Raw genomic sequence first — 18,358 nt, 5'->3', positions numbered from 1 at the left:
ATTTACTCATAGTAGTTGTTTCCTGTATATGCCTTAACCAGGCAAACGCATGGATTTGAACCGGCAACCTCAGCGTTATCTACTGTGCCACCACAGGTCAGGCTCAAGGTATCTTTTGATTTTTTCCTTGACCTCATTGCTACTCATTCATTACTTAATAACATGTTATTTAGCCTCCATTTGTTTTGGGTCTGCTTTTCATTTTTTAAAATTTTAATTGATTTCTAGTTTCATACTATTGTGGTCAGCGAATATGCTTGATATGATCACAATCTTAAATTTATTGAGACTTGTTTTGTGCGTAACATGTGGACTATCTTAGAAAATGTTCTATGTGCACTTGAAAAGAATGTTTATTTTGCTGCCATAAGGTAAAATTCTCTGACAATATCAATTAAGTCCATCTGGTGTAATGTGTCATTTAAGGCTGCTTTTCCTTCTGAATTTTGTTTTGAAGACATATCTATTGATGTCAGTAGGGTGTTAAAATCCCCTACTATGACTGTATTGCTACTGGTGTCTCCATTTATATCCATCAAGATGTGCTTTACATATTTAGGTATTCTTCTCTTGGGTGCATAACTGTTTACAAGTGTTATAGCCTCCTGTTAGATTGATCACTTTATCATTGTAGTGTCCTTCTTTGTCCTTATTATAGCCTTTGCTTTAAAGTCTGTTTTGTCTCATATAAGTATAGCTGCCTCAGCTTCTTTTATAAAAAATTTCCATATGCATGAAATACCTTTTTCCATCCCTTTACTCTCCGTCTATGTGTGTATGTTTTGTTTTGAAGTGAGTGTCTTGAAGACAGCATATATGTGCGTCTTATTTTCTTAGCCATTCAGCTACCCAGTGTTGTTCTTTTTTTTCTTGTGGGAGAGACAGAGAGAGTCAGAGAGAAGGACAAATAGGGACAGACAGACAGGAAGGGAGAGAGATGAGAAACATCAATTCTTTGTTGCGATTTCTTTTTTTTTTTTTTTTTTTTTTTGTATTTTTCTGAAGCTGGGAACGGGGAGAGACAATCAGACAGACTCCCGCATGCGCCCGACCGGGATCCACCCGGCACGCCCACCAGGGGCGAGGCTCTGCCCACCAGGGGGCGATGCTCTGCCCCTCCGGGGGGTCGCTCTGCCGCAACCAGAGCCACTCTAGCGCCTGGGGCAGAGGCCAAGGAGCCATCCCCAGCGCCCGGGCCATCTTTGCTCCAATGGAGCCTCGGCTGCGGGAGGGGAAGAGAGAGACAGAGAGGAAGGAGGGGGGGGAGGGGTGGAGAAGCAAATGGGCGCCTCTCCTATGTGCCCTGGCCGGAAATCGAACCCAGGTCCCCCGCACGCCAGGCCAACGCTCTACCGCTGAGCCAACCAGCCGGGGCCTTTTTTTTTTTTTTTTTTTCCGATTTCTTACTTGTTCATTGATTGATTTTTCATATGTGCCTTGACAGGGGTGGGAGGCTACAGCAAGCTGAGTGACCCCTTGCTCTAGCCAGCGACCTTGTGTTCAAGCTGGTGAGCCTTGCTCAAACCAGATGAGCTCGCACTCAAGGTGGCGACCTTGGGGTCTCGAACCGGGGTCATCCACATCCCAGTCCAACGCTCTATTTACTGCACCACCACCTGGTCAGGCTACCCAGTGTTTTTTGATTGAAGCATTTAAGCCATTTACATTTAAAGTGATTATTGAGCCTTGGCCAGAAAGCTCTGTTGGTTAGAGTGTTGTCCGGATATGTAGAGGTTGCCAGTTCGATTCCTGGTCAGGGCACATACAGAAACAGATTGATGTTTCTGTCTCTTTCTCTCTTTCCCTCTCTCTCTAAAATTAATAAATATATTTTTTAAAATGATTAGTAATAAATATGTATTTTTTGCCATTTTATTCTTTATTACTTTTTTTTCCTTCTTTTTAAAGAAGTCCCTTTAACATTTCTTGTAATACTGGTTGGTGGTAATGAACTTTAGCTTTTTGTTTTTTCCTGGGAAGATCTTTATTTCTCCTTCATTTTTAAATGCTAGTCTTACTGGGTAGAATAGTCTTGGTTGTGGGACCTTCTTTTTCATTATTTTGAATATTACCTGCCAATCCCTTCGTGCCGGAAATGTTTCTGTTGAGAAATTAACTGACTGCCTTATGGGAGCTCCTCAGTAGATTACTGTCTTTCTCTTGGTGTTTTAAGATTCTCTCTTGTCTGTAACCTTTGGTGTTTTAATTACGATGTGTTTGGTATGAACTTCTTTGGGTCCATCTTGTTTGGGACTCTTTATGCTTCTTGGACTTGTCTTTTTCCTTCACTAGGTAAGGGAAGTTTTCAGCCATTATTTCTTCACATAGGTTCTTAATCCCTTGTTCTCTCTCTATCTCCTCATTCTTGTATTTCTTATGATGTTAATGTTCTAATGCCTTATGTTGTCTCAAAGGTCCCTTACATTATACTCATTTTTTTTTTTTTTTTTTTTGGTAAGGGAGAGGCGGGGAGGAAGAAAGACTCCTGCATGCACCCTGACCAGGATCCACCTGGCAAGCCCTCTACCAGGCGATGCTGAGCCCATTTGGGGCTGCTCAGCAACTGAGCTATTTTAGCCTCTGAGGGTGGCTATGGAGCCATCCTCAGTGCCTGGGGCCAACTTGCTCAAACCATTTGAGCCATGGCTATAGGAAGGGCAGAGAGGGAGAGAGAGAAAGGGGATAGGAAGGGGTGGAGAAGTAGATGGTTGCTTCTTCTGTGTGCCCTGACCAGGAATTTGAACCTGTGACTTCCACATGCCAGGACAAGGCTCTACCACTGAGCCAACTAGCCAGAGCCAATCCTCATTTTTTTAAAATTCATTTTTTATTGCTCTGATTGGGTGTTTCCTGCTACTTTGTCTTCCAAATCTCTGACTTGTTCTTCTGCTTCATCTAATTTAATGTTGATACCTTCTAGAGTACTTTTTATTACAGATACTGTATTCCTCATTTTAAAAAATATTTTTAAAATTGATTTTAGAGAGAGAGAGACATTGGTTTGTTGTTCACCTAATCATATATTCATTGGTTGCCCAGGGTAAGTGGCTGCAAAAGAGATTTGTGCCCTAGCCCTTTTTTTTAATGAAGCTTTTTTAAAAATTTATTTATAAAATTAAGTTTAATAGAGTAACATTGATCAATAAGAGTACATAGGTAAACATTTCTATAGCATTTGAACTGTTGATTATGTTGTGTACCCATCAGTCAGAGTCAAATCATTTTCTGTTACCTTATATTTGTTTCTCTTTACTCCCTTCCCCCTACGCCCTCCCCCACACCTGCTTTTCTGGTAACCAGTTAACTTTTATCTATGTCTGTGAGTCTGTTTTATATGCCACCTATGTGTGAAATCTTAGCTTTCTTAATTTACTTAATTCACTCTGTATCATGTTCTCAAGGTCCATCCATGTTGTTGTAAATGGTAATATGTCATCATTTCTTATGGCTGAGTAGTATTCCATAGTATATATGTACCACATCTTCTTTATCCAATCTTTCCTTGGTCCTTTAAGAGGACGCCTATGTTTCTAGTTGACTCCCGTCTGCCTGGCAGAGAGAGTCCCTACTAATTTTCACAGCCAGATTTTATGTGAGCTCTTCTTCCCAACTCTGCTGGGTTGCCCAGCCTGGGATTGAGACCCCATGCTCTTCAGTAGGGACCTTTGCAGCCAAGATATCACTGGGGATTCTCAGCTGCTGCACGTTGGAGTATGGTCAGCCCTTTTGGTATCTCTGCCTTTCTTACCAGTCTCACTGTGGCTTCTGTAAATTCTTGGTTGTAAGACCTTTCTAGTCAGCTCGTCTTCAGTTAGTTATTCAAGTTGATTATTTAGTATTTTAGTTGTAATTACAGTTTGGTTCTGAAAGGAGGTGAGTATAACTTCCACTCATTCTGCTGCTATCTTGAATCCCCTCTGAATGACTCTTAATTTAAATTATCATTACACATTTTAGACTATTTCCTTTCATCCAGGTGTAAGAGTACTTCTTATATTTATTGTATAAAAAATGTTTAGTAAAGTTCATGTAAATTACTGGTTTGTTGTAGCTGTGTGGATGGTATAGTGGGTTTGAAACTATCTAAATTGACATGTTTTCTGTGTGTTTGTTGCTGATCAGGATGTGATGGTGGCCGGTGGGATGGAGAGCATGTCTAATGTTCCCTACGTAATGAACAGAGGAGCCACACCATATGGTGGGGTAAAGCTTGAAGATTTGATCGTAAAAGATGGGCTAACTGACGTCTACAATAAAATTCATATGGTACTTCTTGCTTTTTACTAGTGAAATGTCATATAAATATAATACCGCTTGCTTTTTAAAATTATATGTATTTTCAAAATTGAACTGAAGGATAGACTCTATAAATGTTGATTTTAGTTATTCATGTTAAGAAAATATTTTTCTATGCTCGTTGCATAAGCTTGGCTCAATTGTTTAATAAATTGCCACACACTAGAATAGGGCATTTTCTGCCTACTAATAATATATTCTATAACTAATTATTTGCCATTGAAATAGCAACTCTAGGCTAATTCAAGTATTTGAAGGTGAGACATGAGTGAAAAATTGCCTAGTCTAGACAAGTATATTTTAAGGAACTAAATTCAACTACTAGCTATTTTATGTTATGCGAAGATAATAGATATGTTATACAAAGTTAGTGTGTTTTTTTTTTATTTCCAACTTTTATCAGGGCAACTGTGCTGAGAATACTGCAAAAAAGCTGAGTATTTCCCGAGACGAACAGGACACGTATGCTATTAACTCCTACACCAGAAGTAAAGCAGCATGGGAAGCTGGAAAGTTCGGAAATGAAGTTATTCCTGTCACAATTACAATAAAAGGTAGAAGGATTATGTTCCAAAATAGATTTTAATTTTTAACTGACTTTACATGTTGCTAAATTTTTGTTTAAATTTTAAATTAATATAATTTTATCTTTTCCATTTCAACTAAGGACACTTGACCCTTCTGCTTAAATAAGGAGAATGTTGCCAGTTTGGGAATAATATAGTTCAACCCACTTTAATACAAGATTTAATTAAAGTCCACTAAACATATTATTTTAGTTTGAAAAATAGATTTATTAGAACTCTAATATGAGCAACAGGTAGCTTAAGTGAAAAAGAGGATTTATTAGAAGGCTTCTGGAGTTACCTCCTAGAACCGAAGGTGGTAATGGCAGCAAAAAGTCAGCTCTGAGAATTGTAGGTGTTGGAACTGGGATTTGGTACTATTAGGACATGCTCTCTCGGCCTGTCAGTACTGCATGCTTTTGTGCTTCATTTGCTCAGGCTTCTTACATTTCTGCCTTTATTCACATCTCTAAGGCTCAAAGGGACCAACTCCAGCAGAACTAATACACAGTAGAGGCTCGCAACCTGGTGTAGGTGACATTACCATTCTAGGAATGGTTACTATGCCCAGAATGAAGGAACACTAGAGCTTATCTAGCCTAGTTTAGACACATACCTTGTGGTCAAGAGAATTCAAAGGAGGTGGAGAGAGAAGGGAATGGGATGTGGCTGAATAGATTTAAATTATGTTAAACTACTTAATAGTCTCTAAGACACTAGCAGATTAAAGAAGGTGGATTCTACAAAATTTACCTCTGATGGTTTAAGGTATGTGGGCACACAAAGGGAGGCCTGACTACCAAGCATCTTGTGCAGGTTTCTTACTCAATGACTAATTGTTGTCTTGACTGGCGATTACTTAACTAAAAAGATTTGTGTTTTTAGGTAAATCAGATGTGGTGGTGAAAGAAGATGAAGAATATAAACGTGTTGATTTTAGCAAAGTTCCAAAGCTGAAGACAGTTTTCCAGAAAGAAAATGGTTAGTATTAAGAAATGAAGCATGAGAAAAAATGGAGTTTTAATACTTTATTTAGCCTTGGAGTAAGGATTTTTCTTTTAAGACTTTATTCATTTTAGAGAGAGGAGAGAGAGAGAGAGAGAGAGAGAAGTGGGGAGGAGCAGGACGCCTCAACTCATAGTTTTTTCCAATACAAACCTTGACTAGGCAAGCCCAGGGTTTCAAACCGGCAACCTCAGTGTTCCAGGTCAGTACTTCCACTGCGCTACCACAGGTCAGGCGGAGTAAGGATTTGTAAAAAGTAATCCTGGAAAACATCTAGGTACTGTTTAACATTTTCAATACATCAGTCTCAAGTAAAATTAACAAAACAAGTATTTATCCAAAGTATATTTAAAACTGCTTAACAGTTAATACCTTTAAGATATATAAGTCATAGGAAAGAGATTATAGAATGACTTTAGAATTGTTTTTCATCTGTGGTTTATGAAAGTTTATTGAGCCTGACCTGTGGTGGCGCAGGGAATAAAGCGTCAACCTGAAACACTGTGGTCGCCGGTTCAAAACCCTGGCTTCGCCTGGTCAAGGCACATATAAGAGTTGATGCTTCCTGCTTCTCTCCCCTTCTCTCTCTCTCTTCTATTAAAAAAAAAAGGAGGCCCTGGCCGGTTGGCTCAGCGGTAGAGCGTCGGCCTAGCGTGCGGAGGACCCGGGTTCGATTCCCGGCCAGGGCACACAGGAGAAGCGCCCATTTGCTTCTCCACCCCTCCGCCGCGCCTTCCTCTCTGTCTCTCTCGTCCCCTCCCGCAGCCAATGCTCCATAGGAGCAAAGATGGCCCGGGCGCTGGGGATGGCTCTGTGGCCTCTGCCCCAGGCGCTAGAGTGGCTCTGGTCGCAACATGGCGACACCCAGGATGGGCAGAGCATCGCCCCCTGATGGGCAGAGCTTCGCCCCTGGTGGGCGTGCCGGGTGGATCCCGGTCGGGCGCATGCAGGAGTCTGTCTGACTGTCTCTCCCTATTTCCAGCTTCAGAAAAATGAAAAGAAAAAAAAAAAAAAAAAAAAAAAAAAAAAAGGATAAATCTGAAAAAAATATAAAGTTTACTGTAATGTGCAAGTTAAGTTTATGTTAAATATCTATAAACTTCTTGAAGAGTAAGATGACAACAGTGTTGTTCACTGTTTTATCTGCAGTGCCTGGAATGTAATAGTAGGTTCTCAATAAGTAATTGCTGGCTGTTAGTATAAATGAGATTCCAGTGTTCCTAATGGTTTTGAAATCCTTTGAGAATAAAAGGTCAGTTCTGCTTTTAAAATTAGTTGTATACTATTGTGATAATAAACCAAAAATTCCCCCCTTTCCTGATTGAATTTCTCGACATCAACTATAGGAATGGACCAGTTTTTTAAAAAAAAATCTTATAAAAATTTTACTTATACTTAAAAATTTTTAGCATTCTTTTTTTATTTTTTTATACTTTTCTGAAGTGAGAAGTAGGAGGGGAGGCAGACAGACAGACTGACTCCCACATGTGCCCAACCGGGATCCACCTGGCATGCCCACCAGGGCGTGATGCTCAGCCCCTCTGGGGTGTTGCTCCGCTGCAATCAGAGCCATTCTAGGGCCTGAGGCAGAGGCCATGGAGCCATCCTCAGCGCCCGGGCCAACTTTGCTCCAGTGGAGCCTTGTCTGCGGGAAGGGAAGAGAAAGATAAAGAGAAAGGAGAGGGGGAAGGGTAGAGAAGCAGATAGGCGCTTTTCCTGTGTGCCCTGGCTGGGAATCGAACCCGGGACTTCTACATGCTGGGCTGATGCTTTACCACTGAGCCAACCAACCAGGGCCTAGCATTCTTTATAGGATCTTTATTGATATTTTTTTAAAAGTTTGATTAACATAATTTATATATCATAAAATTCTCTGTATTTAGTTCAGTGATTTTTTACTATTCATTGCCATTAAGTGACAAGAAGAAGTACCTGATTTTGACAGATTTGAAAAATATATGAGTGTGTGCTCTATGATGAGTAAGCTAAGAGACACTGGGGAGAAAAAACTATGAACTGGTGTTTACTTTTCAAGAATTGCAAACCAGGCCCTGGCCAGTTGGCTCAGTGGTAGAGCGTCAGCCTGGAGTGCAGGAGTCCCGGGTTCGATTCCCGGCCAGGGCACACAGGAGAAGCACCCATCTGCTTCTCCACCCCTCCCCCTCGCCTTCCTCTCTGTCTCTCTCTTCCCCTCCTGCAGCCAAGGCTCCACTGAAGCAAAGTTTGCCCAGGCGCTGAGGATGGCTCTGTGGCCTCTGCCTCAGGTGCTAGAATGGCTCTGATTGCAGCAGAAGGACCACCCAAGATGGGCAGAGCATCGCCCCCTGGTGGGCATGCCTGGTGGATCCTGGTCAGGCGCATGCGGGAGTCTGTCTGACTGCCTCCCCGTTTCTGGCTTCGGAAAAATACAAAAAAAAAAAAAAAAAAGAATTGCAAACCAGCATTTTAGTCAGTGCCATCATGCATTTCTGAGCTAGCTTAGAATAAACTGTAACAAAAACTAACACAGTAAAAGCATTCTTACATTAATTGTGTTATAGGTGCCTATGTTTCCTTAGGGCAGGAGTTATCTCCATGTGTATTTGTAATGCGCCATGCATCTGGCAGCATAAGCAGAACACGGTAGGAATTGAACTGTTTTGACTTCATGCTCTTTGATGCTTTCAGGCACGGTAACAGCGGCCAATGCCAGCACACTGAATGATGGAGCAGCTGCTTTGGTTTTGATGACTGCAGATGCAGCCAAGAGACTCAATGTTAAACCACTGGCAAGAATAGCAGGTAGAAAATGTTCTGAACATTTGTTTATTCCTAAACCTCCATAAGCCATTCCTGAAACTGAGTTTCCTTGTCAGTAATACATAATATTGAAGCTATTTCTAGCTATAGTGTTGTGCTTTGTGACAGGATATAACTAAAACATGTTTTAACTGAGATAAAAGCTCCTTAATATTTTTGTTATAATTTATTTTATATAACATTGAGCTTTAAAACTCTTTTCCTGTCCTATAAAATGAGTGGGTGAGTACAGGGTGCATGTTTTACCCTGGCACTATGGGGAAGGGCGCCAGATAAAATCTCATATACCTAAACAAAATATGCAATTAGAAGTCTAGAAATATGAAATCTAGATATTCTGTCACTTATTATTAACTGTGTAGCCTTGACATACAGCAATCTCCTTAAGCCTATTTTTAGCTGTAAAATCTGCCTTGCCTTCTTCATAAGGAGTTAAACAGATACTTTGTTACTTTATAAAAACCTTGTAACTGCATTTTATTCATAGTTTAGATCATGATTTCTTAACCTTAGCTCTATTAATATTTTACAACAAAAAATTGCTTTGTGCCCTGGCCGGTTTGCTCAGTGGTAGAGCGCCGGCCTGGCGTGCAGGAGTCCCGGGTTCGATTCCTGGCCAGGGCACACAGGAGAAGCGCCCATCTGTTTCTCCACCCCTCCCCTCTCCTTCCTCTCTGTCTCTCTCATCCCCTCCCGCAGCCAAGGCTCCATTGGGGCAAAGTTGGCCCGGGCGCTGAGGATGGCTCTGTGACCTCTGCCTCAGGCGCTAGGATTGCTCTGGTTGCAACAGAGCGACGCCCCGGATGGGCGTACCATCGCCCCCTGGTGGGCGTGCCGGGTGGATCCCGGTCGGGCGCATGCGGGAGTCTGTCTGACTGTGTCCCCGTTTCCAGCTTCAGAAAAATACAAAAAAAATGCTTTGTTTCGGGGTTTGTTCTGTGCATTGTAGGGTGTTTAGCAACATCTTTGGCCTCTACCACTAGTTACACAGTAAGAGGCACTGCACCTGCTGCAACAACCAAAACTATCTCTAGATAACGCCAGTGTCCCAGGAGAAGATTCCCCCTACCGTCTGCTCATGAAGATCAATGGCTTTAAGAGGTGTAGACTCTGAGAAAAGGAACAAATACATTTACGTATCTTAAAGGGGTTGGGAAACTTGCATTTTTGCATAGTATATTTAACAGTTGTTATGTATAGCTTTGGGTGTTTATTAAAAATATTTTTAAAACTCATTTTTTTAAGCATTTGCTGATGCTGCTGTAGAGCCTATTGATTTTCCAATTGCACCTGCATATGCTGTACCTAAGGTGAGAACATATTCCATTCTGCCAAGTTTTAAAAATTAATTAATTTATTTATTTTAGAGAGGGAAGAGAGAGAGAGAGAGAGAGAGAGAAGGGGGAGAAGCAGGAAGCATCAACTGCCATATATGCCTCGACCAGACAAGCCCAGGGTTTTGAACCAGAGACCTCAGCGTTCCAGGTCGACACTTGATCCACTGCGCCACCATAGGCCAGACCTCCATCTGCTAACCTCTGGTTTGCTTATACCGAGGTTGCAGATTTTAGATTTTAAATGTTATTCATCTCCCAAAGCATAGAGATAGCTTGAATTACTTCTAAGTCACACACTAGTATATTAACCACAAAATGAGAGATTGGTATGGCAGAGAAATAAAAGGGAATGCTGAGGGTCCTGGTTTTAAAATTCAGAGCAAATACTCATTACTAAGAGAAGTCTCTATCTAGAAATGGACCTGTTGGGAGTGGGTGTTAGAGGAAAACTAAAGATAGAACCTACCTACTCCAAATTGTCAGTCTAAGTCTCTGGAAAGTTGTTAATGAGTCACAAGAAAAGAGAGCCCCGAGGGGCTGAGGTTCTGAGAGATCTCAGAAGACTTGAACAAATACTCCCTTTCAGAAAAGGGGAGGCCTCATCCAAGAGAGTGAACTTTAGAGGACAGCACTGAGATTAAAAAAAAAAGGCAGAAATCAGTGGAGATTAAGGATAGAGAAGGATTTGAAATAGTGGGAATGGATGATCTCTCCAGAGGTGGCAGCTCCCAGAAAGTGACAAAAAGTTCTGGTTCTGAAGGTAGACACCTGAGCAGGCTGGGTTCTGAGAGCCAGAGAAGTAGTTACACTAGGTACCAAGTTTTGTTTTGTGCTGTTGGAGCAGAAGAAGCTGTTTGAACTCTATAGCTTAGAAAGTTACGTGTGTCCCATGAAGGCAGGCAGGAAGGGTGAGGAATAGTTTCATGTTAATTTTATTGTTGCTCACAACATAAAAAATTCTATGGAAAAAAGGCACTAGCAATATTTTATAAAGATAATCACAACTGTCGTCAACATCTTCCTGCCTGTGAAGAACTACCAAAATAGGAGATATTTAAAATAAAAAAGACTTTAAGGGAGAAAATAATTTAAATAAATAATTTACAGTGAAGTTACAATAGCTCTGACTATGCCCCAAATAACCCCACCGCAACTTTTATAAAGCAAAAACTATAAGGGACGCAGTAAAAAAAATGGGAACATACTTATAGTAGAGATTAATATACCTCTGTTATTTGACAGATCGTTTCTCCAAAATAGAAATAAGAAAATGCAAATACAATCCTTTGATTATAATGCAATCAGGTGAGCTATTAAAATCAGAAAATAAAAGGGCATTCCTCTTGTAAGCTAAGAAGGAAACTCCATGTTTAAATGTCTCTTGCATCAATGCGAAATACTAACTGAATTTCTAGTTAATATTACAGAGTAGGTAAATACGGTGCTTGCGCCTTCCCATGACCACATCAAAATTACAAATTACAGAACAACCATCCACAACCTGAAGAGTAGGTGAACAGAACTGCTATAACTATGGATATATAGAAGAAGCCGCATCAAGACTGTTGGGAGTGGAGACACGGAACAGGCAGGTCATATACCCACAGTGTGGCAATTAAGAATTGGGAGGGATGTCTTGGCTACAGAGGTCCCCTCAGAGGAGTGAGGGGTCCCAGCGCAGGGCCCCAGTGCCAGGTTCTCATAGCATCTGACTGTGAAAACCAGTGGGGATTGTGGCTGAGTGAGAAGGAGGGCTGCTGAGTCCCGGGCATTCGTCTTACAGGGCCTGTGCATGGACTTGCTTGCTCACAAACTCACTCCCACTGGACTCCAGCACAGGGAACATGGGGAGGAACTACGCTGACTAGCTTCACCGCCAGGGCTGCAGGGGCAGGGCTCCGCATGAAAGTACCTGCAGGTGCCATTGTTCCTTTGAGCCCTCCCTCCACCCAGCTGGTAGGCAGGCGCTAAACTGAGCTATTAACCTAACCTAACACTGTTTGCTTTGCCCTGGAGATTCCCCAAGACCTCTGCCCCTTCCCCAGCTCATGTAGCTGATCTGAATGTCTTCCAGCAGCTTATCCACACATGCGCCTCACCTTGGCTCACAATGTGGACTTTCCTGAAAATATTACAAAGACTCACAGTACCCAAACAAGCTTCAGTGCATTATAATCAACTGGCTCCAGTGTGCCCTGTACTTCTTGCTAAATGGCCTCTAGCCTGGCACAACAATGATTGGTCTCAATTTGGCATTGTAATGCCTATCAGGTGGTGCCAAATCTGGAATAAACAGTGACCAGTCTTGGCTTGGAATACAGCTTCCATTGAGCAGCCATTAGCATAGTACAAGTGGCAGCTGGCCTCAGCTCACTGTTGTGCCTGCCAAAATGTCCCATGCCTGGCAGTAGTGGCAGCCAGCCTTAGTTTGCAGGATAGCCTCTCTGAAGTGCCTTTAAGCCCTGCAGTAGTGGCAACCAACTACAGGTCATTTTGTAACTCCTACTAGGCAATATCAAGCCAAGAAGAAAGTTCTGGCTGACCTTGACATCACCAGAGCCCCTCCTAAGAGCCTCCAGAACTAATACACCTTGGGGCCAGCTTCAGACCACACCAGAGCACCACCCAACCAGCTTCACAAATGACACACCAAAGGATAGACTTGGCTGACATCAGAGCCCCACTAAAGTGACTCCTGCTCAGTGGGGTCAACCCCTGCAAAAGAGCATCTGTTATAGTCATAGTCATCTCTCATGAGGGTCAACCACACCTACTGACAGGCCAACAGCTGATAAGGTTCAATTACAACAGGAGAGCACACAACCATCACAAGAGATATCCAGGAGCAACAAGGCAAGGGAACTAAAGGACTGGGCCCACAGGACACTTCCACAGAGAGCTACTCTGCCAAGACCAGGAGACATACTAGATTTACCTAATACATAGAAATAAACATAGGGAGGCAGCCAAAATGAGGAGGCAAAGAAATATATCCTAAATGATAGAACAGAACTAACTCTAGAAAAAGAATTAAACTAAATGGAGACAAGCAATATACTAGACATAGAATTCAAAACACTGGTTGTAAGGATGCTCAATTAACTTAGGGCAAGATTAGATGAAGTCTAATCTAACTTCATCAGAAACCATAATCAGAACTTCAGTAGAAACCATAAAAAAGAACCACTCAAAAATGAACAGCCTGACTGGGTGGTGGTGCAGTGGATAGAGCATTGGACTGGGACGCGGAGGACCCAGGTTTGAGACCTCCGAGGTCACCAGCTTGAGCGTGGGCTCATCTGGTTTGAGCAAAGCCCACCAGCTTGGACCCAAGGTCTCTGGCTCAAGCAAGGGGTTACTTGGTCTGCTGAAGGCTCACGGTCAAGGCACATATGAGAAAGCAATCAATGAACAACTAAGGTGTCGCAACGAAAAACTGATGATTGATGCTTCTCATCTCTCTCCGTTCCTGTCTGTCTGTCCCTATCTATCCCTCTCTCTGACTCTCTCTCTGTCTCTGTAAAAAAAAAAAAAGAACAATACAATAACTGAAATGAAGAATACACTAGAGGAAATCAACAGCAAATTAGATGAAGCAGATGATCAAATCAGTAACTTGGAAGATTAACATAGAAATAGTTGCCTTGCCCTGGCCAGGTAGCACAGTTGGTTAGAGTATCATCCCAAGGCTCAGAGATTGCTAGTTTGATCCCCAGTCAGGACACATACAGGTCCATGTTCCTCTTTCTCTTCCCCTCTCTCTAAAATCAGTAAAATAAACAATTAATAAAAATAGTTGCCTTAAATGCTATATTAGAACAGGTCTTAATAATAATTTAAGGATAATGTCATCCAAAGGCAGCAGAATATAAATTCTCAAGTGCATATAGAACATTTCCCAGGATAGACCATATTAGGCTACAAAACAAGTGTCAATAAATTTAAGATGGAAATATCAAACATCATCTCTAGTCACCATGGTATGAAACTAGAAATAAATTATAAGAAGAAAACTGAAAACACACACATCGAGGCTATGTAATATGCTACTAAATAATGAGTGAACAAGATCAAGGAAGAAATTAAGATACGTTGAGACAAAGTAAAAGTAAAACACATTGACCCAAAATCTACAGGACACAGCCAAAGCAGTTCTAAGAAGGAAACTGGTAGCATTACGGGCTTTCCTCAAGAAACAAGAAAATACCAAATAAACAGTCTAACCTTACGGCTAAAGGAACTAGAAAAAGAACAATAAAGAAAGCCAAAAGTGAGTAGAAAGAAGGGAATAATAAACAACAGAGTAGAAATAAACAAAATAGCTTAGAAAAACAATACAAAATATCAGCGAAATCAAGAGCTGGCTCTTTGAACAGATAAAATTGATAATCCTTTAGCCAGACTCACCTTAAACCAAGAGTATTGTATGTCACAAAAATTTGAAAAATAAAATAAATATGGAAAATACAAACCAAAATTACAGATTTTCAAGAAAACAAGTTTTGACTTGTTAATTACTTGAACATAATCTATATTTTAAAAATTTTAGGTTCTTAAAGATGCAGGATTGAAAAAAGAAGATGTTACAATGTGGGAAGTCAATGAAGCCTTTAGTCTGGTTGTACTAGCAAACATTAAAATGCTGGAGATTGATCCTCAAAAAGTGAATGTCAATGGAGGAGCTGTTTCCCTAGGGCATCCAATTGGGTAGGTAAAATCATAAAGAAAATTCTCTTAAGTAGGTTAATGGTTGACTTTGTATTACTATCTAAAAGTGCTTCATGGTAATTCCTATTACTGTGTTAAATAGATTTCCTTCCGAACTCCAGTTAAGGCAAACACCACTGTGATAGGATTGAACACAGATATGTAACATTTTTAGCTTGAAAACTAATATTGTTTTATTCTGAAGATTTAAGATTAAAAATCTATGCTTGGGCTTTTAAAAAGCTGTAATAAAAAAAAAAAAAGCTGTAATCAGTCTTGAAACGTCTCCTGAAATTAAGAACGGAAATGAAATTCAGCTACAATGGCAAATTTGGAATAGAAACTATTTTTGTTACTCGTAAATTTTATAATTCATTAAAGAACCAAATGCTTTCTTATCCTAGGATGTCTGGAGCCAGGATTGTCACTCATTTGGTTCATGCCTTGAAGCAAGGAGAATATGGTCTTGCCAGTATCTGCAATGGAGGAGGAGGTGCTTCCGCCATGCTGATCCAGAAGCTCTAAGGCAACCCTGTTAGGACAACTCAACTCTGTGGCTAGAAAGGCCTGCTGTAATCAGTGTGACTGACCACCTTGGGAGAGCTTGTACTCAAAATAATGTTTCATTTTTTATTTTCTATATTAACTTTTTAAAAAATAAGGTGAAAAGATCAAATCCCAAAACATTTTGAAATTACAAATAAAATTTTTTCTGCTTTAAATTTTTGTTAATCTTGAAAAGTTCAACATTTTTGTTATAAAGCTCTATTTGAAAAAAAATGTTATCAAAACAAGCTGGGGTTCATGTTGCCCACTGTCCTTTTAGCCATTTCATGAGAGTCAGGGACCAAGTAGGTATTATGCGTGTCTTTAATTCAAATTACCAGCAACTCAGGAAGGCAGAGGACACACATTCAAAAGAACTGCCTTAATAGTCCCAGCTGACTGACCGGTTTCTGTATTTTGGGGGAAGTAAATCATTTATTACTAAGCATAAAGTTAGTCATGTAGTAGGGTACAGGTGGTTGGGACTGGCATGCAGGAATGCCCGCCAGGATGCTTGCTTACTCGTTAACTTGGTCTCCAAGGCACTGGCGTCTTGAGTCCTTGGGAACCCACCTGCGAAACAACTCCCTATGCTCCCTGGAAGGATGGATATAAAGCAAAGATTATATTGTTCATGAGACAGGCTATTCTTTTGTTTCTTTTTGTAGTAGTAACAGAAAGAAGTGAGAAGAATCAACTTGTAGTTGCAACATTTTAGTTGTTCATTGATTGCTTCTCGTATGTGCCTTGACGGGGAGGGGGCGAGGGTGGGCTCCAGCCAAGCCAATGACCTCTTGTTCAAGCCAGTGACGTTGAACTCAAGCCAGCGACCTTTGGGCTCAAGACAGTGACCATGGGGTTTCGAACCTGGTCCTCTGTGTCCCAAGCCGATGCTCTATCCATTGGGCCACAGCCTGGTCAGGCAAAATTTTGTATCTTTATAAACAATACTTTTAAGCACCCATGCAACTTTTACTGAAACTTTAACTTATCCTTTGACCAAAATAAAAATAAATGTGTAGGCAAAAAAGCATGCTACCTCCTGACCAGGCAGTGGCTTGGTGGATAGAGCGTCAGATTGAGATGCAGAGGATGCAGGTTCAAGACCCTGAGGTCACCAGCTTGAGCCAGCGATCTTGGGTCACTTGGTCTGCTATAGCCCCCCAGTCAAGGCACATATGAGAAAGCAATCAATGAACAACTAAGGTGCCACAACAAAGAATTGATGTTTCTCATCTCTCCCTTCCTTTCTGTCCCTATCTGTCCCTCTCTCTGACTCTGTCTCTGTCACACACAAAAAAAGGAAAGCATGCTACCTTATTCTAAGTAATTAAGTTGAACAGATAAAAACTAAAAAAATTGACTCATTCTATCATTCAAATTTTGATGTCTAAAGTTGAAATTAAACAATTCACTGCCTTAATTGTTTACATGGTTTTAAAAGGAAAATATCAGATAAATTTTCAGTCAATTTAAAAAGTTAAACATGAGGCCCTGGCCAGTTGGCTCAGCATTAGACCATTGGCCTGGCGTGTAGAAGTCCCAGGTTCGATTCCCATCCTGGGCACACAGGAGAAGCACCTATCTGCTTCTCTACCCTTCCCCCTCTTCTTCCTCTCTCTCTCCTCCCTTCCCACATCCAAGGCTCCTTTGGAGCAAAGTTGTCCCTGGCGCTGAGGATGGCTCCATGGCTCCACTTCAGGAGCTAGAATGGCTCCAATTGCAACGGAGCAACACCCAAGATGGGCTGAGCATCACCCCCTAGTGGGCATGCCGGGTGGATCCTGGTGGAGTGCATGAGGGAGTCTGTCTCTGCCTCCCCTCTTCTCACTTCAGAAAAATACCAAAAAAAAAAAAAGTTAAACATGAATAAAGAACAAAGAATTAGAAATTAGCAAATCAGAAAGTATATAACTGTCAAGAGGTGATTTTGTCAGAAAAAATTAGTCATATGTATTTAAAGAGAACACAAGTAAATATTAGGAAAAAATACTTAATTCTGAAAAAACTCAAGGCCTGACTAGATCAATTAATGCAGAAGAAATTTGAGGGAAGAAACTGTTTTTGTTCTGAAAAAGCCTCCAAGGCTAGATAACTTACTAATGATTTAGTTTTAAGGAACAGTTTTTCCCATTCTAAATAAACTGCTTCAGAAAACAAAAAAATAGGATGTTAGAATAGCGGCTAGTTCTTAGAGTACTAATTATGCTCCAGACATTGACCTAAATGTTTTACGTATATTTTCTTACTTTAATATTGCAATAATATTAAAATGAGTACTATTTATCATTCCAATATTCAGATAAATTAGAAAGAGCTGGAAAGGTTTTGGGGGGGCACTTTTAAATTTTTTTTTTTTACAGCGACAGAGAGTAAGTCAGAGAAAGGGATAGACAGGGACAGACAGACAGGAACGGAGAGAGATGAGAAGCATCAATCATTAGTTTTTCATTGCGCGTTGCAGCACCTTAGTTGTTCATTGATTGCTTTCCCATATGTGCCTTGACTGTGGGCCTTCAGCAGACCAAGTAACCCCTTGCTGGAGCCAGTGACCTTGGGTTCAAGCTGTTGGGCTTTTCCTCAAACCAGATGAGCCCGCACTGAAGCTGGCGAGCTTGGGGTCTCGAACCCGGGTCCTCTGCTCTGCATCCCAGTCCGACGCTCTATCCACTGCACCACCGCCTGGTCAGGCTGGAAAGTTTTAAATTGATTTTAAAAATTGGCAAGAGCTTGAAACCAATCTCATTAGAAGTAAACATTAAATAAAATGTTGACAAATCATATTTAGTTATATAAAGAATCACTAAGATTATAAAGTATATCCCTGGCCAAATAGCTTGTTGGTTAGATCATTGTCCAAAGCACAGAAGTTGCTGGTTCAATCTCGGTCAGGAAACATACAGGAACAGATAAATTTTCCTGTCTCTCTAAAAATCAAATAAAAATTAATAAAAAAGATTACAAAGTATACAATATTAGAACTGCTAATATAAAAACTAGCTCACACATTTAATAAAAGCATTAAAAATATTTCTATTGATTTGAAAGAGAAAGGAGAGGTATCAACTCTTTGTTCCACTTAGTTCACTCATTGATTGCCTC

At 40.9% G+C, this 18,358-nt stretch overlaps 1 protein-coding gene and 1 non-coding gene across 2 annotated transcripts in view; both read left to right on the top strand.

Annotated features, from left to right (window-relative positions):
• ACAT1 (acetyl-CoA acetyltransferase 1) overlaps positions 1-15,432 on the top strand; it is a 30,614-nt gene extending 15,182 nt beyond the window's left edge. The window contains exons 6-12 of the mRNA XM_066247449.1: positions 4,123-4,266; positions 4,700-4,850; positions 5,748-5,843; positions 8,535-8,648; positions 9,912-9,976; positions 14,553-14,710; positions 15,115-15,432. Of these exons, the coding sequence (XP_066103546.1) occupies positions 4,123-4,266; positions 4,700-4,850; positions 5,748-5,843; positions 8,535-8,648; positions 9,912-9,976; positions 14,553-14,710; positions 15,115-15,235 (849 nt within the window). The 3' untranslated portion in view covers positions 15,236-15,432. The remainder of the gene's footprint in view (positions 1-4,122; positions 4,267-4,699; positions 4,851-5,747; positions 5,844-8,534; positions 8,649-9,911; positions 9,977-14,552; positions 14,711-15,114) is intronic.
• TRNAS-GGA (transfer RNA serine (anticodon GGA)) lies at positions 7,916-7,991 on the top strand. Its single transcript has one exon. It is a non-coding gene; the product is annotated as a tRNA-Ser (tRNA).
• Positions 15,433-18,358: the final 2,926 nt, after the last annotated feature.

The sequence above is a fragment of the Saccopteryx bilineata genome, chromosome 1, assembly GCF_036850765.1.
Source record: "Saccopteryx bilineata isolate mSacBil1 chromosome 1, mSacBil1_pri_phased_curated, whole genome shotgun sequence".
In the NCBI taxonomy this organism is placed as follows: domain Eukaryota; kingdom Metazoa; phylum Chordata; class Mammalia; order Chiroptera; family Emballonuridae; genus Saccopteryx; species Saccopteryx bilineata.
Note: the sequence above shows the minus strand (reverse complement) of the source record. Positions and strands in the feature narration are given on the sequence as shown.